The following is a 20,553-nucleotide window of genomic DNA, read 5'->3' on the forward strand; positions in this document are numbered from 1 at the left end:
GTGTGTGTGTGTGTGTGTGTGTGTGTGTGTGTTAAATGTTTGATTCACAAACCCAATCTATTCTGAAAGCTCTTAATTCCCCTGAACAAAAGACCTCAAATTCAATCAAACACAAGTTGATTGAATTTTTGGTCTTTTGTTCGGCGGAATTCAGGGCGTCAGTGATGATGAGGGTTATGCCAAACTGATGATGAGGAATTCAGTATAGAATGGGTTTGTTATGTCATGCATAACTGCCAGTGCCGACAATGCTCACACAAGAGCTAGTTAAAAGAGGACTCCTTTGATAATAAGGAGGAAAACAAAACAATCCGGGCGATCAGGAGGACGATACAGTGAAATAATATTCCAACTCACGATGAATTACCATCGACCTCACGTATTGGCAGTGACGCACGAATCCCCCAACAGTGCGTCTATGAAACACAATAAAAAGTCTGAGGCAAGCATATCCTGCTCACGTCCACGTGACTGACTGCCACCTAGGTTATTTATGGTGTCAGCTAAACTGTGCCACACTGAACTGATTACAGATTGACTGTTTGGCAGCCATCACAACCTCCTTTTCCCCCACTCCACCCCCCCCCCCCCCCCCCTTCTCTTCTTCTCTTGCTTTTAACATACTTGGCGTGTGTGCCAGTCTGACTCTGTCATGCGTGATGATGATTATCAACCCGGCGACTTACGCTGAGTCTTCCTGCAGACCCTCGTGCTCATGAACTTGAGGAAGCGATTGGCATAGAAGCCGGGCCGGTGCACCGACACGGAGTCCTGAGGACAGACAGGGAGAAAGTGCCAAGATGGGAGAGAATGTGAGCGAATGAATAGAGCATTGATAAAGGCAGTGGTATCGGATTTGTGCGGCCGATCAACTTACGCCGTCGTACACCAGGGCTTTCCATGAGTGCTCCAACTTTTTAATGAACCTGAGGGGAAATAAAACAAAGGACCTTGTATGACAAACATGTTTGCATACAACTTCCCCGCAGCTCTGACCAATCACACCTGAGACGCTTCCTCCTTCCTGCTCGGCACAGCACAGACTACATTTACTTTTCAGCTTCGTAACGGACAATACCTCCACGATTTAATTGTTGTGATCAAATTGAGCCCTTATGGTTGGTCTCAGACAAAGTTTACTAGAAATAAGATAGGATAAGTAGGGGCGAAATCTGGTCTGTTCACCCCACCCACTCAGTTTGAGTCTCTTATGCCTTGACCAACCAGGCTGACAATTGATGTGAACCTTTGAAAACATCGACACAAGCCTGAAAGGCAGACTACTTGACCTCCTCTCCCCCCCCCCCCATCTCTCAGGACACAAAATCAATGTGTGAATAAAGAAGACTGATAGACCGCCGTGTCCACTTAGATGGTGTTGGAGAGGAAACGATTCTTGAGTCCTTTTAGGAGCTGGCTAGAGTGGCTTGTTGCTGCTCTTTCCCTCAGCGTAGGGCGGTAACTCAACATCAAAGGTCTGCTACTTGCAAAAGTGTCAAGTGTAAAGCAGTTAATCTGTATGAATCATGCCATGCTGTCACACTGTACTGCACATTCTCTCTCTCTGTGTCTGTTGTCACATATTGTATTGTATTGTATTGTATTGTATTGTATTGCATTGTATTGTATTGTATTGGTTATTGGATCTTCAGATATTTTCACTTTTCAGAATTTGAGAAAAAATAATGAGAGATTGAGAGAACAGAATAGGGGGGGGGGGGTCAATGCGTGCTCACTGCATAAAGGACCATGTAAATGCATTTTCCATTCAATAATAATATCGCAGCGCCAATGTTGGAACATACAAGGTTTGTAAATGACAGCAGGGTTACATCATCTCATTTCCCGTACCTGTAGGACTGCAGAATATCTATAATGCCCAGGAAGATGAGCAGCTTTTCTTCTTTGTGTGTTTTGGCAGGGATGCCACCCATCCTGAAACAGAGTAAACACAACATATACCTTATTATATAGAATATATAGCGTATAATGTAGTCAGGAATATCTGTAAGTCACTCTTGTCCTGCCATGATTCACTGCAATGCTTGAAAAGCTGTTCAAATAAAGGCGTTGCGCCTCCTCGCATTTTACAAGTGTTTGTAAGAGTATCACTTACAATATTTGCATTCATGCGTGGGACTGTGTTTTGTATTTGTGTAGCTATGGTTATATGAGAGCATCAGCCTACTGTTTATGCTGTTTGAGCGTCCCGTGCAAGCTATAAGCACGTGATTGGATGACTGTATGTGTGTGAGAGACACAGAGAGAGACAGAGAGAGAGAGAGAGAGTGTGTACGCCCGTATAGGTGTGCATGATCTGTGTGTTGCCCCAGCTCAGCAGACTCACGTGTCGTCTGTGGTGAGGGCTTCGGCGGCCTTGCCGTCTCCCTGGATGGACTCCATGGCTGTGGAGTAGAGGACCTTCTGGCCCACGGGCCTCCTGCCGTCGCCCCCCGCCTGGCCCGGCTCGCCCCCCTCTCTGTGGTCCAGGACATGCACCCCCAGCAGCAGGCTGTAGTCCATGATCTTAAAGCTCTCCAGCACCTACAGGAAATCACACACACACACACACAACACACACACACACACACACACACACACACACACACACACACACACACACACACACACACACACACACACACACACACACACACACACACACACACACACACACACACACACACACACACACACACGCACGCACGGGTCAGGATTGTCTCTCTTTACAGCCAGGCCGGTTTTGCATTATTGAGGTGACTCTCATCACGGTGAGAGAGCACAATATTCCACCACTCATTACGTGCAGAGGCACGTGAAAACATTCCAGGAAGGCTAACTTCATGTTTTCCGTGAACCCGCACTCCAGAGCTGTTGTGGGGGAGTGAATACTTACGGGATTATTCTCCTCCAAACCGGTTCCACCACCACACTTGACCTTTTACGGCAAATAACGGCCACGTTATGAAATGTTATGAAAGACACCTTTTTCTGCTCAACACCTGACACGCTCTTCGGCGCCTCAAAGACCAGAGAGGTTGAGCCTAAATAAACAAGGTGTTTCTCCACAGTGAGCCAAGTGTTACACATTGACCTGTCTCAGGAGCCTTTCACCCAGTTTCCCAGGGTCTCTCCGACTTCATGTCTCCTCCTTTTTAGTGCTCAGAGAGAGAGAGAGAGAGAGGGAGGGAGAGAGAGAGAGGGAGAGAGAGAGAGAGGAGGGAGAGAGAGAGGAGGGAGAGAGAGAGGAGGGAGAGAGAGGTGTCTTATTATGAAGGAGGGAGCTGGATCTGGGAATGGGGTCAGGGTCACAGACAGGTGGTCAGGCTGGTGGCTGCTTATCTTAATGGCCATGACTGGAACAAGTCGTTTGTTTTTCTTTAGATGTCTGTTTTTGATGATCAGATTTTTTGGACTCAGATGGGAATGTTTGTGTCTATGAGAGGGGTGGAGAAAGAGAGAAAGAACCAATAGAAAGGGAGGAGGAGGAGGGGTATTTACTTCTACTAATCTGATATTTTCTATGCTATTTTTGATGATCTGATAATTAATTTGTTAAATTCCTTAATTCCATTTAAGTTGACAACAAGAAGCAAAACTCATCCAAGTCCCATCATATCCTCTGTCAGCAAACGCCCTCTGTGTGTGTGTGTGTGTGTGTGTGTGTGTGTGTGTGTGTGTGTGTGTGTGTGTGTGTGTGTGTGTGTGTGTGTGTGTGTGTGTGTGTGTGTGTGCGTGCGTGCGTGCGTGCGTGCGTGCGTGTGTCAGTTTGACTACAACATGGTTGGAAAACATGAGGGAGGAGGAAGTTAAGGGATGAAGGAAATTAAGTCTGTCCTAACGAGAAACACTCAAACACAACGAGGTGACTAAAACCGCGGGAATGTTCATCCTCATCGTCATGGAAACCCCTCCAGGTACCTCTCGCTTTACACCCGTAAATAATCAAATAGTTTCCATGCCGCGCTGTATTAGAGGCAATGGAAACAAAAAGTACATAAGACATAATCAAAGAGAGCTGTGAGCCACAATCCAGAGAAAACTGACCCGTTTATGTGGGGAATGTGAGGCGGATGGTGTTACGAGGCGAGGACCAGAGAGCGCGCACGCACAGACACACACACATGGACACACACACACACACACACACACACACACACACACACACACACACACACACACACACACACACACACACACACACACACACACACACACACACACACAAACACAACAGACATAATGACTGACTCAAACAAACACTTGGGCTTTTGTTCGAGCTTTGACTTTTCCATAATGACGATTTGCATCCCTTCACTCCCCCGGCTTATTCAAACAGCAGCCATTTTGAATAGAGCCACACACACCAGGCTGCCTACAGAAGGCCATTACTGGCTGTCCTGGCCCCACACACACACCAGGCTGCCTACAGAAGGCCATTACTGGCTGCCCTGGCCCCACACACACACCAGGCTGCCTACAGAAAGCCATTACTGGCTGTCTTGGCCCCACACACACACACACCAGGCTGCCTACAGAAGGCCATTACTGGCTGTCTTGGCCCCACACACACACACCAGGCTGCCTACAGAAGGCCATTACTGGCTGTCTTGGCCCCACACACACACCAGGCTGCCTACAGAAGGCCATTACTGGCTGTCTTGGCCCCACACACACCAGGCTGCCTACAGAAGGCCATTACTGGCTGTCTTGGCCCCACACACACACCAGGCTGCCTACAGAAGGCCATTACTGGCTGTCTTGGCCCCAGAAAGCAATCACACCACCACAGCCAATAAATAAACGGCTGCATTTATCTGCCTGTTTGTCCATCAAGCCATGAGACAAAAAGCATTCCTTTTTTTCACAGGATTCAGAAAAACACTGCCGAGTGCTTTGAAACTGTAATAGAGTCACGTAAAGAGAAATGGCCGTCACAAAGACAGCAAAACACAACAGTGGAATACCATTATGATATTCCTCAGAAGCATAACAGCAGGATATTTAGTTCAGCACACTCACTCTGGTCTCAGTTCAAACGCAGCACACTGCTCACGTCTAACAAATGTGGGTGAATGGGATAACAGGAAGGCAGCTTTTTCACAGCAGCATAGGTGTTATGTACACTGGGGACATGTCCTCACCACCTTTTCTAATGGCCGATTTTGTCTCCATCCCTTTTTAACACGTTGAGTGCCATGGACGAGATATCTCGTCTTACATAATCCAACCGTTGAGTGCCAAAGACGAGATATCTCGTCTTACATAAACATTTTTTTTTTTTGACGGTGGGACATCAATCAACCCCTTTTACGTCTTCTATATCAATATTGGAGGAAGAGAATGTGTATAATCTATTTTACCGACCACTAAGTGGCGACAGTTCTCTCCAGACAGAGAGAAAGCCACAGCCACGGGTCAGCGTGTCAGCTGGAGAAAGCCAGTCTAATTTTCAAGGAAATAGCTGGGCGAAAACTCTTTCGATTTCACATACACACACACACACACACACACACACACACACACACACGCGCGCGCGCGCACACACACACACTCGAGTACCTTTGCGCATAAATAAGACCAGAATCGCAAAAGCTTCTTCAAAGCTCTCAGCCGACACCTCAAGAAACGAACGAGCCAGTTTTACAGTCCAGACTGCCCGAGAGCGGCCGCGGAGCCTCCTCCCTCCGCAGCACAGACGGAGGGAGGAGTTTGGAGACACACACACACACACACACACACACACACACACACACACACACACACACACACACACACACAATACAGTATACAGACTTGCCCAAGGGCACCCATAATCACAGGCACGTGAGGTGGTTCTAAAAATCCATTTATCTCTAAACTCTCTGAAAATCTCTGAAACCATGCTGTACTCAACGGCTAATATCTACATAACTACTAACTCTGCAAACTAACTCTTTTAGACAGAGAAAGCACACATTCTATTAGTTCTTTTTAGATGATTGGTGTTCACGAAGTCTTAACAGAAAAGAATCCTCGGCTCTTGTAAAATGAGCCAGAATCCTCAAAAAAAAAAACTGGCACAACTTACCTACAGGATTGAAAAACGGCTGGCACTCAATGTGTTAAAATCATAATTTGTAAAAAAAAAAAAAAAAAAAAAAAAAAAAATCTGAAAAATTGCTTGCACCAAGAAATGTTAACTAAATGAGAATGCATTTAAACGTAGAAACAACTGATGGAATAAAGTTATTATAAGAAAAAAATTACAATCTTTCTTCTATATTTACATTGCATTGTATGTTTTCTTATTGTGCAAATAAACCTCATATTTTAGGGCAGTGATATTGGATATTGTTATGGCTGGGCTGACTGACATGCACTGCTGCTTTCTACAGTAGATGTGATATTAACATTGTTTGATTGACATGGTGTTGCAGCTGTGGCTGTGACACATGGGGGTGACTGTACCTGTACGGTCGACGTTGTGCGTTTTATTGTTGAGTGTTTTCATATTGTCGACTCCGTAGTTAGCCCAGGACGCTATGCTCCTTTGATGCGCCATTATGCCATTTTTTTTTCACCGTAACTATCTCCTCTATACTGATCCCCCTCCCATACATGTACATTGCCTAAAAAGGCATGGTGCTAATTTTGGACCCTGCTGTCGATTGTCTTCTGCTCCCGCTGCACAGGCAAAGGTGTGAGTTTCATGTCGGTAATCTACTTGAGAATATATCTGATTTGACTGGTGAAGTTACAGTACAGTGTTGACTCATTCTAAAATATATCTCATGTCACTGGTGACGTTACAGTACAGTGTTGACACATACTAGGTGACAACTCAAACTCCCACAGTGTTGTTTGACCTTGATATGTTGAAGACCGTTTAAGTGTTTTTTCCCCCATCTGAGCCCTTACAGTAGGTCCCAGTATGTTACGCCCTTGCACAGCAGCCTCTGTTCTTGAACAAAATCTTGTGTGTGTGTGTGTGTGTGTGTGCATGCATGCGTGCGTGCGTGCGTGTGTGTGTGTGCCAGTGGGGCTGTAGTGCTGGCTGGCATGGCCCACTTTGCAGTGACAATAATACACTGGGAGCTTTTTGAAAAGGGAGTGTGTCTGCTGAAACGACAGAACACAGAGCCTCTTCACACGTCTCTTTTGGCTCTGTTTAAGCACTGATAGCGGTTATATGCTGACTGCAGTCACAATCGCACACTCCAAAGAAGTGAGCCCATATCCAGATGACTGCTGCCGGAACTATCATCCAGCCACACACACTGGGGAGAGATTCTGCAAAAGCACACGCGTTGCTAATTCATGAGATAATCATTTAGGGACGCGTGCTACATTATCACTTATTCACATGCTTTTAGGAATGATAACGTCTCTATCTTAAATTAAACAGAACAAAACCACATCACTTGCAGGATTAGTCCCACCCACCCCCACACCCGCCTTCTTTTCCTGTCCCTCTTCAAAAGGATTTGCTATTAAAACTATGGTTATGCCATTTAAATCAGTTTTCTTCATCCTGCTCCTCAGGATCAAGAGGATCAGGTATGTATCAGGAATGTAATTAACTGTAATTAACTAGCTGGTAGGATAAACCAGCAGGCTGGCTCTTTCTCAATATGCGATTTTATGCATTCTTGTGTCCCATGACGCATTGTAGGTAACATCCAGTGGTGTTGTCTACGTGATATGCACGTATACGCCATATACACACTGCGAAATTACTCAGATTTGCGTACGCGCACTGCGAAATGTGCTATGATACGTATCGTTTTCACTTTCCATTCATAAAATTCACCCTGTGCGCTCTGTGTGTTACAAAGCGCAGACTTTTGCACCCTAGGGGCTTCCTCCGTGCCAGCGTGACGAGCGTGACGTAGCTGTGACGTTGCTTACCCACCAAACAAAAGAGGTTTTTTTTTTCAGAGTCAGATGCAGTATACCCTCTGAAAAAAGGTAGACTACACCACTGGTAACATCTAACCAACCCAATTCCAAAACAAAGGAATGCAAGGATAGAGGACAGATAAAGATCCTGGAAGCCAACCGAGGATGCATCAGATCGGATGGTGACTTGACCTAACAGAGCGAAAGGGAAACCGCATGATTCATTGCAAAAAACAATGCATCTTTGGTATGGAGCCAGTTGAATGAAAACCCGTGTGGCTTAATGCATCGTGTTCGCCACGTCAAGCACATTATGCATGTCAAACTGTACTGAACACTGCACACTGTACTGTCACACTGTGCATGTCAAACTGTACTGCACACTGCACACTGTACTGTCACACTGTGCATGTCAAACTGTACTGCACACTGCACACTGTACTGTCACACTGTGCATGTCAAACTGTACTGCACACTGCACACTGTACTGTCACACTATGCGTGTCAAACTGTACTGCACACTGCACACTGTACTGCACACTGCACACTGTACTGTCACACTGTGCGTGTCAAACTGTACTGCACACTGTACTGTCACACTGTACTGCACACTGCACACTGTACTGTCACACTGTGCGTGTCAAACTGTACTGCACACTGTACTGTCACACTGTACTGCACACTGCACACTGTACTGTCACACTGTGCGTGTCAAACTGTACTGCACACTGCACACTGTACTGTCACACTGTGCATGTCAAACTGTACTGCACACTGCACACTGTACTGTCACACTGTGCATGTCAAACTGTACTGCACACTGCACACTGTACTGTCACACTGTGCGTGTCAAACTGTACTGCACACTGCACACTGTACTGTCACACTATGCATGTTAAACTGTACTGCACACTGCACACTGTACTGTCACACTGTGCATGTCAAACTGTACTGCACACTGCACACTGTACTGTCACACTGTGCATGTCAAACTGTACTGCACACTGCACACTGTACTGTCACACTGTGCATGTCAAACTGTACTGCACACTGCACACTGTACTGTCACACTGTGCGTGTCAAACTGTACTGCACACTGCACACTGTACTGTCACACTATGCATGTTAAACTGTACTGCACACTGCACACTGTACTGTCACACTATGCGTGTCAAACTGTACTGTCACACTGTGCATGTCAAACTGTACTGAACACTGCACACTGTACTGTCACACTGTGCGTGTCAAACTGTACTGCACACTGCACACTGTACTGCACACTGCACACTGTACTGTCACACTGTGCGTGTCAAACTGTACTGCACACTGTACTGTCACACTGTGCGTGTCAAACTGTACTGCACACTGTACTGTCACACTGTGCGTGTCAAACTGTACTGCACACTGCACACTGTACTGTCACACTGTGCGTGTCAAACTGTACTGCACACTGCACACTGTACTGTCACACTGTGCGTGTCAAACTGTACTGCACACTGCACACTGTACTGTCACACTGTGCATGTCAAACTGTACTGCACACTGCACACTGTACTGTCACACTATGCGTGTCAAACTGTACTGCACACTGCACACTGTACTGTCACACTGTGCGTGTCAAACTGTACTGCACACTGAACACTGTACTGCACACTGTACTGTCACACTATGCGTGTCAAACTGTACTGCACACTGAACACTGTACTGCACACTGTACTGTCACACTATGCATGTTAAACGGTACTGCACACTGCACACTGTACTGTCACACTATGCGTGTCAAACTGTACTGAACACTGCACACTGTACTGTCACACTGTGCGTGTCAAACTGCACTGCACACTGCACACTGTGCGTGTCAAACTGTACTGCACACTGCACACTGTACTGTCACACTGTGCATGTCAAACTGTACTGCACACTGCACACTGTACTGTCACACTATGCGTGTCAAACTGTACTGCACACTGCACACTGTACTGTCACACTGTGCGTGTCAAACTGTACTGCACACTGAACACTGTACTGCACACTGTACTGTCACACTGTGCGTGTCAAACTGTACTGCACACTGAACACTGTACTGCACACTGTACTGTCACACTATGCATGTTAAACGGTACTGCACACTGCACACTGTACTGTCACACTATGCGTGTCAAACTGTACTGCACACTGCACACTGTACTGTCACACTGTGCGTGTCAAACTGTACTGCACACTGCACACTGTACTGTCACACTGTGCGTGTCAAACTGTACTGCACACTGCACACTGTACTGTCACACTGTGCGTGTCAAACTGTACTGCACACTGCACACTGTACTGTCACACTGTGCGTGTCAAACTGTACTGCACACTGCACACTGTACTGTCACACTGTGCGTGTCAAACTGTACTGCACACTGCACACTGTACTGTCACACTGTGCGTGTTAAACTGTACTGCACACTGCACACTGTACTGTCACACTGTGCGGGTCAAACTGTACTGCACACTGCACACTGTACTGTCACACTGTGTGTGTCAAACTGTACTGCACACTGCACACTGTACTGTCACACTGTGCGTGTCAAACTGTACTGCACACTGCACACTGTACTGTCACACTGTGCGTGTCAAACTGTACTGCACACTGCACACTGTACTGTCACACTGTGCGTGTCAAACTGTACTGAACACTGCACACTGTACTGTCACACTGTGCGTGTCAAACTGTACTGCACACTGCACACTGTACTGTCACACTGTGCGTGTCAAACTGTACTGAACACTGCACACTGTACTGTCACACTGTGCGTGTCAAACTGTACTGCACACTGCACACTGTGCATGTCAAACTGTACTGCACACTGTACTGTCACACTGTACTGTCACACTGTACTGCACACTGCACACTGTACTGTCACACTGTGCGTGTCAAACTGTACTGCACACTGTACACTGTACTGTCACACTGTGCGTGTCAAACTGTACTGCACACTGCACACTGTACTGTCACACTGTGTGTGTCAAACTGTACTGTCACACTGTGTGTGTCAAACTGTACTGTCACACTGTGTGTGTCAAACTGTACTGTCACACTGTGTGTGTCAAACTGTACTGTCACACTGTGTGTGTCAAACTGTACTGTCACACTGTGTGTGTCAAACTGTACTGTCACACTGTGTGTGTCAAACTGTACTGTCACACTGTGTGTGTCAAACTGTACTGTCACACTGTGTGTGTCAAACTGTACTGTCACACTGTATGTGTCAAACTGTACTGTCACACTGTGTGTGTCAAACTGTACTGTCACACTGTACTGCACACTGCACACTGTACTGTCACACTGTGCGTGTCAAACTGTAAGCAGGCGTCTCTGCCTCACTTCATGAGAAAAACATTCTCTCCAAGGCAACGGGAAGAACGTATCGGCGTGGCATTCATAGCTCTGCTCATCACTCTCTGTCCTTTCCCAGAGTGCTTTGAGAAACTCTCTGGTCTTACTCATAGGTGTCAGTTACACTGGGTTGCTGGGAACATGTCCCCACCACTTTTTAAAATGGACAATTTTGTCCCCATCACTTGTTAAAAGCATAATTTGTTATCAAATGTTCTGGAAAAATAGCTTGCACCAAGAAATTACCAACAAATGCGAACGCAGTGAGAAAACAATGAGAAAACATACAATGCAGTGTAAATATAGAAGATACATTGTCCAAAAAAAGTAACGTTCCTCCAGTTGTTTCTACTTTGTCATATTTTAGGGCAGTGATATTGGATATTGTTATGGCTGGGCTGACTGACATGCACTGGTGCTTTCTACAGTAGATGTGATATTGGCATTGTTCGATTGACATGGTGTTGCAGTGGTGGATGTGATGCATATGGATGACCGTACCTGTGCAGTCGACCATTTAGTATTTCCGTATCATCGACTCAGTAGTAGCCTATGCCGGTGGTTCTCAAAGTGGGGTCCCCAGTAAAAAGCGGAATCATTTATTTTCCATCCATAAGTAACACAATGACCGAATGTATGACTATTTTGCTCATGGGTTTCATACACATTCTGTAATAAAACATCTAAAAGCAAAAAAAATAAGATAGAGAAGAGACAACTCAAACTCCCACAATGTTGATTGACCATGATAGGTTGAAGACCATTAACATGTTGTGTTTCATCTTAGATCTGATCTAAGATCTTAGATTTGAGATCTGATCTTATCACCACTTTTCAACACAAAGTGACACCCTTAAATATAACCCTCTGAAAGTATGCAGTTTCACATTTAATGGTGTAATAATGGCACACTCAAAGTTTTACAATGACAGTTAAATGAGATACAGTGTAACCTTTCTGCATGACATACAGCTTAGCCGTTACTGTAATGGAGCCTTGGCCGACTCTTCAGATGTTGATTGACTGAGTGAGAGAAGCCATTGTTTTCAGAGGATCACATGACTGAGGAGGCGGGGCCATACAATAAATGGTTGTTTATGTCCAGCCAGTCCAGCCACATTGCCTGCTCCATGACCATTATGCAACACATTGTTTTCCACCTACCAAGCGCGTGTGTGCGTGTGTGTGTCTGTGTGTGTGTGTGCGTGCGTGCGTGCGTGTGTGTGTGTGCACCTGCCTGAATCTTCTTATTTATGTACTTGTCTGAATGTGAAATCATATAATATTTTGTAATGTTATGGAATAAAGTATAATGTAGTAAAAAAAAAATAGAATAGTATAATATAATATTAATTATAGATATAGACAGTTTCAACTTGACAAAATAAACATTCTAAATTGACCCTATAGCCTTACTTCCTGTTGTACAGTTTGCTAATATAATAGCTGACAGGAAATAAACGAGAGTCCAAACTGTTCCCATAGCAACAGAAACTGTCTATAATATAAAAATAGGGGTAGGACTTGACTATTCACTTCTTCCTAATCCTTTTCGGACATGAAATATGTATTTATGTTGATTACTGAGAGTTTGCTGTATATGTTTGCTGTGAATTGTATTGGTTATTATTAGATTTTCCTTACGTGTATTTTTTACTTTTTTTGTTTTTAACACGTTCGAAAATAAATCTAATCTAGTCTAGTTTGACTTGGGTTGTCACCGTGGCGATGAGATCTCCGCTGCCAAATGTGCTGCGAGCAAAACTGTCACAACAGCTTGACATCAGCATTAGCATCGCTATCATCATTACTGTCTGTCAGTCTGTCACAGTAACAGTAATACAGCAGGGACATGGTGTTGCTCTCTGTTACACACACACACACACACACACACACACACACACACACACACACACACACACACACACACAGACACACACACACACACACACACACACACACACACACACACACACACACACACACACACACACACACACAGACACACACACACACACACACACACACACACAGAGCCAATGAGAATAACAAAACACTCTACAACTCTCTCTCTCTCTCTCTCTCTCTCTCTCTCTAGAGATACAGTAGAGCTCTACATGGATTATTAATGTCTTCAGTTCTTTTGGCATTCAGAGAGTATCAGGGGATCTCCAGAGTGACATAGGCGGGAAAGGAGAGAGAGGACACCAAAAAGGGAGAGAGCGTACCCTACATTTCCGCTACAAGTGACCCACATAGCAGAGATACCATCCCGAATTACCTTCCAACCTCCTTCTGAACCCCTGGGTTTCTTATGACCCCTCATGCTCTTGAACTTGACTTGGGGGGAGGGGCCAGCAGAAGGAAATTCATATGTAACGGTTGAGCGTTTTAGTGTCAAATAACAGTCAAAAATGATGCCTCAGCGGTCTTGTCACCCCACTACATACACGTTTCTGGGAACAACACTGCCCCCTTTTCACACTTCCCTCCTTCCTCCACTTCCTCTCCCCCCTCTCTTCTGTTGCCCCTCTCTCTCGTGTGTTTTGGCCCTGCAGCTCTCTCCTGGGGTGAGGGGCTAGCTGCTTACTGCAGCTCTCTCCTGGGGTGAGGGGCTAGCTGCTTACTACAGCTCTCTCCTGGGGTGAGGGGCTAGCTGCTTACTGCAGCTCTCTCCTGGGGTGAGGGGCTAGCTGCTTACTACAGCTCTCTCCTGGGGTGAGGGGCTAGCTGCTTACTGCAGTGCTCTCCTGGGGTGAGGGGCTAGCTGCTTACTGCAGCTCTCTCCTGGGGTGAGGGGCTAGCTGCTTACTGCAGCTCTCTCCTGGGGTGAGGGGCTAGCTGCTTACTGCAGCTCTCTCCTGGGGTGACGGGCTAGCTGCTTACTACAGCTCTCTCCTGGGGTGAGGGGCTAGCTGCTTACTGCAGTGCTCTCCTGGGGTGAGGGGCTAGCTGCTTACTACAGCTCTCTCCTGGGGTGAGGGGCTAGCTGCTTACTGCAGTGCTCTCCTGGGGTGAGGGGCTAGCTGCTTACTGCAGCTCTCTCCTGGGGTGAGGGGCTAGCTGCTTACTGCAGCTCTCTCCTGGGGTGAGGGGCTAGCTGCTTACTGCAGCTCTCTCCTGGGGTGATGGGCTAGCTGCTTACTACAGCTCTCTCCTGGGGTGAGGGGCTAGCTGCTTACTGCAGTGCTCTCCTGGGGTGAGGGGCTAGCTGCTTACTGCAGCTCTCTCCTGGGGTGACGGGCTAGCTGCTTACTGCAGTGCTCTCCTGGGGTGAGGGGCTAGCTGCTTACTGCAGTGCTCTCCTGGGGTGAGGGGCTAGCTGCTTACTGCAGCGCTCTCCTGGGGTGAGGGGCTAGCTGCTTACTGCAGCTCTCTCCTGGGGTGAGGGGCTAGCTGCTTACTGCAGCTCTCTCCTGGGGTGAGGGGCTAGCTGCTTACTGCAGCTCTCTCCTGGGGTGACGGGCTAGCTGCTTACTGCAGCTCTCTCCTGGGGTGAGGGGCTAGCTGCTTACTGCAGCTCTCTCCTGGGGTGACGGGCTAGCTGCTTACTGCAGTGCTCTCCTGGGGTGAGGGGCTAGCTGCTTACTGCAGTGCTCTCCTGGGGTGAGGGGCTAGCTGCTTACTGCAGCGCTCTCCTGGGGTGAGGGGCTAGCTGCTTACTCATGGAAATGAACAGAGATTCTGCTTAGAGGGCACTTTGTTTCCTGCTCAGGAGGCAGGAAGCATGACAATAACAGACTAAAGAGCGCAGCGTCGCTAACAGCTGCTGCAGCTCAACAGTCTCACTTCCATATGTACAGACACACACATACCCACAATGCACGCACACGCACACACACACACACACACACACACACACACACACACACACACACACACACACACATATACTGCATGCGGTATGCTTTTCAGGTGCTGCACAACTGTGCTATGTGTGTGCATGTCTGTGCAAGGCAAGGGTAAGTGTCTGTGTGTGTGTGTGTGTGTGCGTGTGCGTGTGCGTGTGCATGTGTGTGTGTGTGTGTGTGTGTGTGTGTGTGTGTGCAGTTGCCAGCACATTAAAAAAGCACTGAGTTAGTAAGAGGAGAGGATGTAATTCTGGCTGCAATCTGCTTAACAAAACAATAAAAGGAAAACATTGGAAGAAGAAGTCGTTGAGAGAACATGTGGCGAGTCAGCATGCTGGCTAATGAGGAGAGAGAGAGGAGATGGTTCTGCCATCGTTCGGCTCCTCACAGGGACCTCAGCCACCATGTCTCAGCCCTTGTGACCATATAATAATCCACTGTCACACAAGACCCAGGTTTTCCCAGAGGCCCACACACTTGTGACCAGCATTACCCGCTGACGGTCTTCACTTAACAGGTGGGAATGCAAATCATCTAATAGAGTGGAATGCTGGGAATTCACAAAAATGTTTTCGATTTAATCCATATAAAAACATTATGCAAAAATGATGAGTGATTGCAGTCTGTTCTTGGAAGTTGATGTTATCCCTCGACTAGAGTCATCAATTTTAGAAGTACAGAGAAAAGGGGGACGGTATGAGCGAGCGAGATGCTGGGCAAGCAGGAGAGAGAGAGCCCTTCAGGCTTCAAATAGCAGGGCCATTTTAATCCCCTCTTCATCGCCGCCTCTCCACTGACACGTCTGCAGCTGAAGAGACCGTTAGTTTTGGAAACAAACGAAAGAGGAGTGGAGTGGAGAGGAGCTAGCTGCATGAGCTTCAGTGCTCTCGAATCACCATGAAAACAAACACACACACAAACACGCACGCAAGCATGCGCACGCAAGCATGCGCACGCAAGCATGCGCACGCAAGCATGCGCACGCACGCGCGCACACACACTCTCACACACACAGAGTAGACTGTTACCTAACAGGCCTAAATATACCTGCAGCATCACGCTGTTCATTACAGCTAACTCCATTCCATGCGCTATCAATCGCAGCTTGGCGATAAAACCGTCAAGATTCTTCTATTCCCACACGCTGTAAATCCAAACAATTAAGCGGAGGCCGGTGTAATGGAAGTCATTAGGTTGTTAGCTGAATGGGCACGTGTGGGGTTGCCAGGTCTGACAGGGTGGCAGGCCCGTGCACATGCAGGGTTGCCAGGTCTGACAGGTTGGCAGGCCCGTGCACATGCAGGGTTGCCAGGTCCGAAAGGTTGGCAAGCCCAGCAGGAACTCTGGCAGGAGGTCTTCCTTTCTGGTCTCCGGGCCTGGCCTCTGCTCTCCGGTGCACTGATCCGCACATCCAGATGCAGATCCACATACGGGTCGGAGCCCACATTAAATGTCAGAGTGGAGGAGCCTTGGGTGTGTGTCTGGGTGTGTCCGTGTGTGTGTGTGTGTGTGTCTGTGTGTGCGTGTGTGTGTGTGTGTGTGTGTGTGTGTGTGTGTGTGTGTGTGTGTGTGTGCGTGTGTGTGTGCGTGTGTGTGTGTGTGTGTGTCCGTGTGTGTGTGTGTGTGTGTGTGTGTGTGTGTGTGTGTGTGCGTGTGTATGTGTGTGTCCGTGTGTGTGTGCGTCATGTGCGGTATCTGTATGTCAAGCGGAACAAACCTGATTACAACATGGGTGCTTTGAAGTATTCCACTGGCCTGCTGCTCTAAAGCCCATCATCAAGCAGCCACTACCAGGGCAAAGGAACACATATGACAGATGACTTAAAGTCTTAAAGATGGACAGTTTCACAGTGGCCATGCCATCTTATTCACCTCATGTTTCACTGGTGCTACTCTTTACTGGCTCACTGGTTCCGGCTGAGCGAGAGAGCTTCAGTATCTCAATTCTTGTTAAGTTGAAGACAAGCCTTCTGCCTGGTAGAAATGAGGTTAACTCAAATAAACACTTTCTTTTAAAGTCTCTAGACTCTTTTTCCTTGCCTATGATGCGGCCGGCAATCATGTCAACAAATCAAAAAAGGTCACAGTATCCTTCATCACCTGGGAGGCTTTTTCCAGTCTCTCCAGCATCATATTCGCCATTCAACAGGCTCCCTGACACTCTCTTGTCAAATTTGATGATAAGAATAGTGATGGACAAAATAGATACCCAACGCTGAAATCTCTGCTCTGTGCAATATCAGGTATCTCTGTTTTCACCTATCTTGTGAAAGCAATGAAGCAGCAGGTGGATCACGAGATCCGGGCTCGTCTCGGCTGTTGAACAACATGGGACAATCTCCCGGCCTCTGCTCTGAAATAGAGAGGCATGCCAGCCTTAGATTGGAGGCCTATCTTTGGAGCGAGCGGACGCTCTCTCTCACGCTCACCAGGATCATGTCTGAGGCACATTGAGTGTTTTGGAGAGCTGTCATGCAGTGAGACACAGCAGTGCAGAGAGAGCAGAGCAGCCAGGAGCTGGAGGCTGAGAACTTCCACTGACTGAACACACGGCAGAAACACTGCAGCCCCACCGACACCACAGACACATGGAAAGTTCCCTGTTCTCAAATCATTTTGTCCGGTCTAAGATGCGCACACACTCTCCTGTCCTGAACAGATGGACAATGTGATGAGTTTGTGGGTTTGCGGGTTTGTGTGTGTGTGTCTGTGTGTGTGTGTGTGTGTGTGTGTGTGTGTGTGTGTGTCTGTCCGTCCGTCCACAATCGATTACATGGATGAAGGTTGGTGACTTCCCATAGGCCACTAAAACCCCTTCACCAAATGCAATATGTCTCCCTTCCTGACTTCTGATTCTCCAAAAAAGTGTAAAATAGCAACGTTTCTGGACCAACTTTGCTATGTTACAATTTCGGCTCCGAAATTGTAAAATGGTAACGTACGTTTCTACAGGGGTGGGCGTGGTTTACAGAGATTTTCTGTTTCTAACCCCTCCCCCTACCCTAACCCTAACCCTACGATCTCAGAACGTTACCATTTTACAATTTTCGAGCCGAAATTGTAACATAGCAACGTTGGTCCAAAACGTTGCTATTTTACAATTCTCTGTGAGACTGTGTTACAACCAAACCAACCATGTCCGTGTGTGTCCGTGTGTGTGTGTGTGTGTGTGTGTGTGTGTGTGTGTGTGTGTGTGTGTGTGTGTGTGTGTTCAGATCCACTTGTTTAGGGAAGGAATGAAGGCATGGGTCTTCCACAGAGGGGAATCATATCTCATCTGATCATGTTTACTAACACTCAAACAGAAACATCACCAGAGTCAACAGACCCAGTTATATCAGTTATATCCGCATCCAAGGAATCTAGAATTTCTTGTTTGTTTGTTTCCTCTATGACAAAATGACAGTCATGTCATTGTTCTAACATGACGTTGCTGTTTCAGAGGGCTCAGAGACGTCAGTGAATATCTAGACAGAGAACGTCTTGATTTTCACTGATGTACGCACGCACGCACGCACGCGCACACACACACACACACGCACACACACCTACCCGACAGTCTCTCTGGAGGGTCTTCATTAGGTTGTTGTAGGTCTCTGCGTCAAAGTACAGGCCCTCGTGCATGTCCTGGAAGTCTAGGTCTTTGTAGGTGGGACAGGACTTCTCTCGCTCCTTCCTGGATGCTCGCCTCTTGTAGGTGGACCCCTTCAGGTCGTACTTGTAGTGCATCTTGACCGAGCGCGGCAGCACGTTGTTCATCACCACCAGCCGGATGTTGATGCCTCCGGACTGGATGCAGTACAGCCCGTAGAACTTGGGCAGCAGCGTTCGTGGGTTCTGGTTCAGGTTCTGTAGCGACGAGTAGCATCAAAATACATAATATAGATAGTGTCATTCACATGAATTAGGCTTCTTCCTAATCAATTATTTTCAGTGGAAATCTCTAGAGAAAAAGAGATTTGCATCTCCAGCATTATGCACTTGATGACAAAACAGATACAAAACAAATTCCGGTCCTTGGTTTTGAATGGCTGAGTCATGTTTGTACAGTAGACATTGTAAAATGCCTGATAAACATGACTGTGCATTTAAATATTAATGTGTTAACTTGAAACCAACACTCGTGCATGTATATACTTACATGTCGCTTAGCAACCACTTTGTTTAGCTACTGTTTGAAGACTACATTGCTCAGTGTAAGAACACCATTTAATCATTATTAAAATTGAATTAGCATAAAAGACTTATGGAACGTTAGTGCTATGTTCTTATTCAAATTAAGCTTTACTGCTTTTTAATAAACATAAAGCGCTTTGCGTCTTGTGGCTTATAGCTTAATTCTACCACTAGAGAATATACACAGAGAATGTAAAAATATTACAGAGGTTATAGTTATGTGTAGGTTATTTATGTTTTTAGTTATGTGGTTATGTGTACGTTATTTATATTCACCATGTAGTATCCAGGTAGTAGTCTCTGGAGGAATTTGGCCTCTTTGTGCTGGACGGTCTTAATGATGAACTCGTCATCACTGGTCAGGTAGAAGAGTGAGCCACTGGCCCCCGGGTTGGACAGCTCGATCAGAGGCTCGTTGACCAGCGAGTACTGAGGGAGGAGAGGCGTAAACAAACTGCTTCAACATGACGCAGAGACCAGCGAGTACTGAGGGAGGAGAGGCGTAAACAAACTGCTTCAACATGACGCAGAGGTCAAAACGCTCGCAAACAACTAGACTCAGATTTGATCCAAAACACAGAAACTCATGTATATTCACACACAAGAAGCCCTAATGTGGCAAAACAACATGAAAACACTCATGGCTCCAGGTTTATTTGGAAAAGACAATGAACAACACCTCAGACATCTGTTGTGTATTCTGTGTTGAGAGAGAGAGAGGGGGGGGGGGGTAGAATTTGAGTCCGGGTGGTCTGGTATAAGCATCAGGTTCTGTTCAGGTACTTGCTTCTCTTTTAGTGGCTTCATACATGATTCACACGCCAAATGAAGCAGGCCTCCATCTCCGTTAGTTTTCATAGTCATGGTTAAAAAAGATAAACTAAATAACGGAACTCCTTGATCCACATCACCATCAAAATCAACTCAATTCTCCAGGCCTATCTGTCCACCAAATTTCATTGAAATCTTCATAGGTTTTTGGCATTATCCTGCTGACTGACAGACAGACAAACAAGCTAACTGACAGGGACGAAAAACATAACCTCCTTAGCGAAGGTGATAAGAGCGTAATATCTTTTGCTGGGTATCTGGAGACAAACAGAGAGCAGATGAAGGGCAAGCTTCCTGGAAAGGTCCCAGCGTGGGAATCAAAGTGTGACTGAGCGTAGCGGAGCGAATCGCAGGTTTCAGATGCTAATCAGCTGCGTTATGAGAGCAAGATGGCGGCAGGAGAGGAGCGAGACTGGAGGCATTTGCGCTCCC

The 20,553-nt window shown here is 46.7% G+C and overlaps 1 protein-coding gene across 2 annotated transcripts in view; it reads right to left on the reverse strand.

The window, feature by feature from the left end:
- pip5k1bb (phosphatidylinositol-4-phosphate 5-kinase, type I, beta b) overlaps nt 1-20,553 on the reverse strand; it is a 65,435-nt gene that overhangs the window by 8,092 nt on the left and 36,790 nt on the right. For both annotated transcript variants that reach the window (XM_083644492.1, XM_083644491.1), the window contains exons 6-11: nt 19,567-19,719; nt 18,667-18,963; nt 2,348-2,544; nt 1,852-1,935; nt 878-926; nt 687-771 (exon numbers count right to left, since the gene is read on the reverse strand). In XM_083644492.1, the coding sequence (XP_083500618.1) occupies nt 687-771; nt 878-926; nt 1,852-1,935; nt 2,348-2,544; nt 18,667-18,963; nt 19,567-19,719 (865 nt within the window). The remainder of the gene's footprint in view (nt 1-686; nt 772-877; nt 927-1,851; nt 1,936-2,347; nt 2,545-18,666; nt 18,964-19,566; nt 19,720-20,553) is intronic.

This window comes from Poromitra crassiceps (assembly GCF_964638095.1).
Source record: "Poromitra crassiceps genome assembly, chromosome: 10".
Lineage (NCBI taxonomy): Eukaryota > Metazoa > Chordata > Actinopteri > Beryciformes > Melamphaidae > Poromitra > Poromitra crassiceps.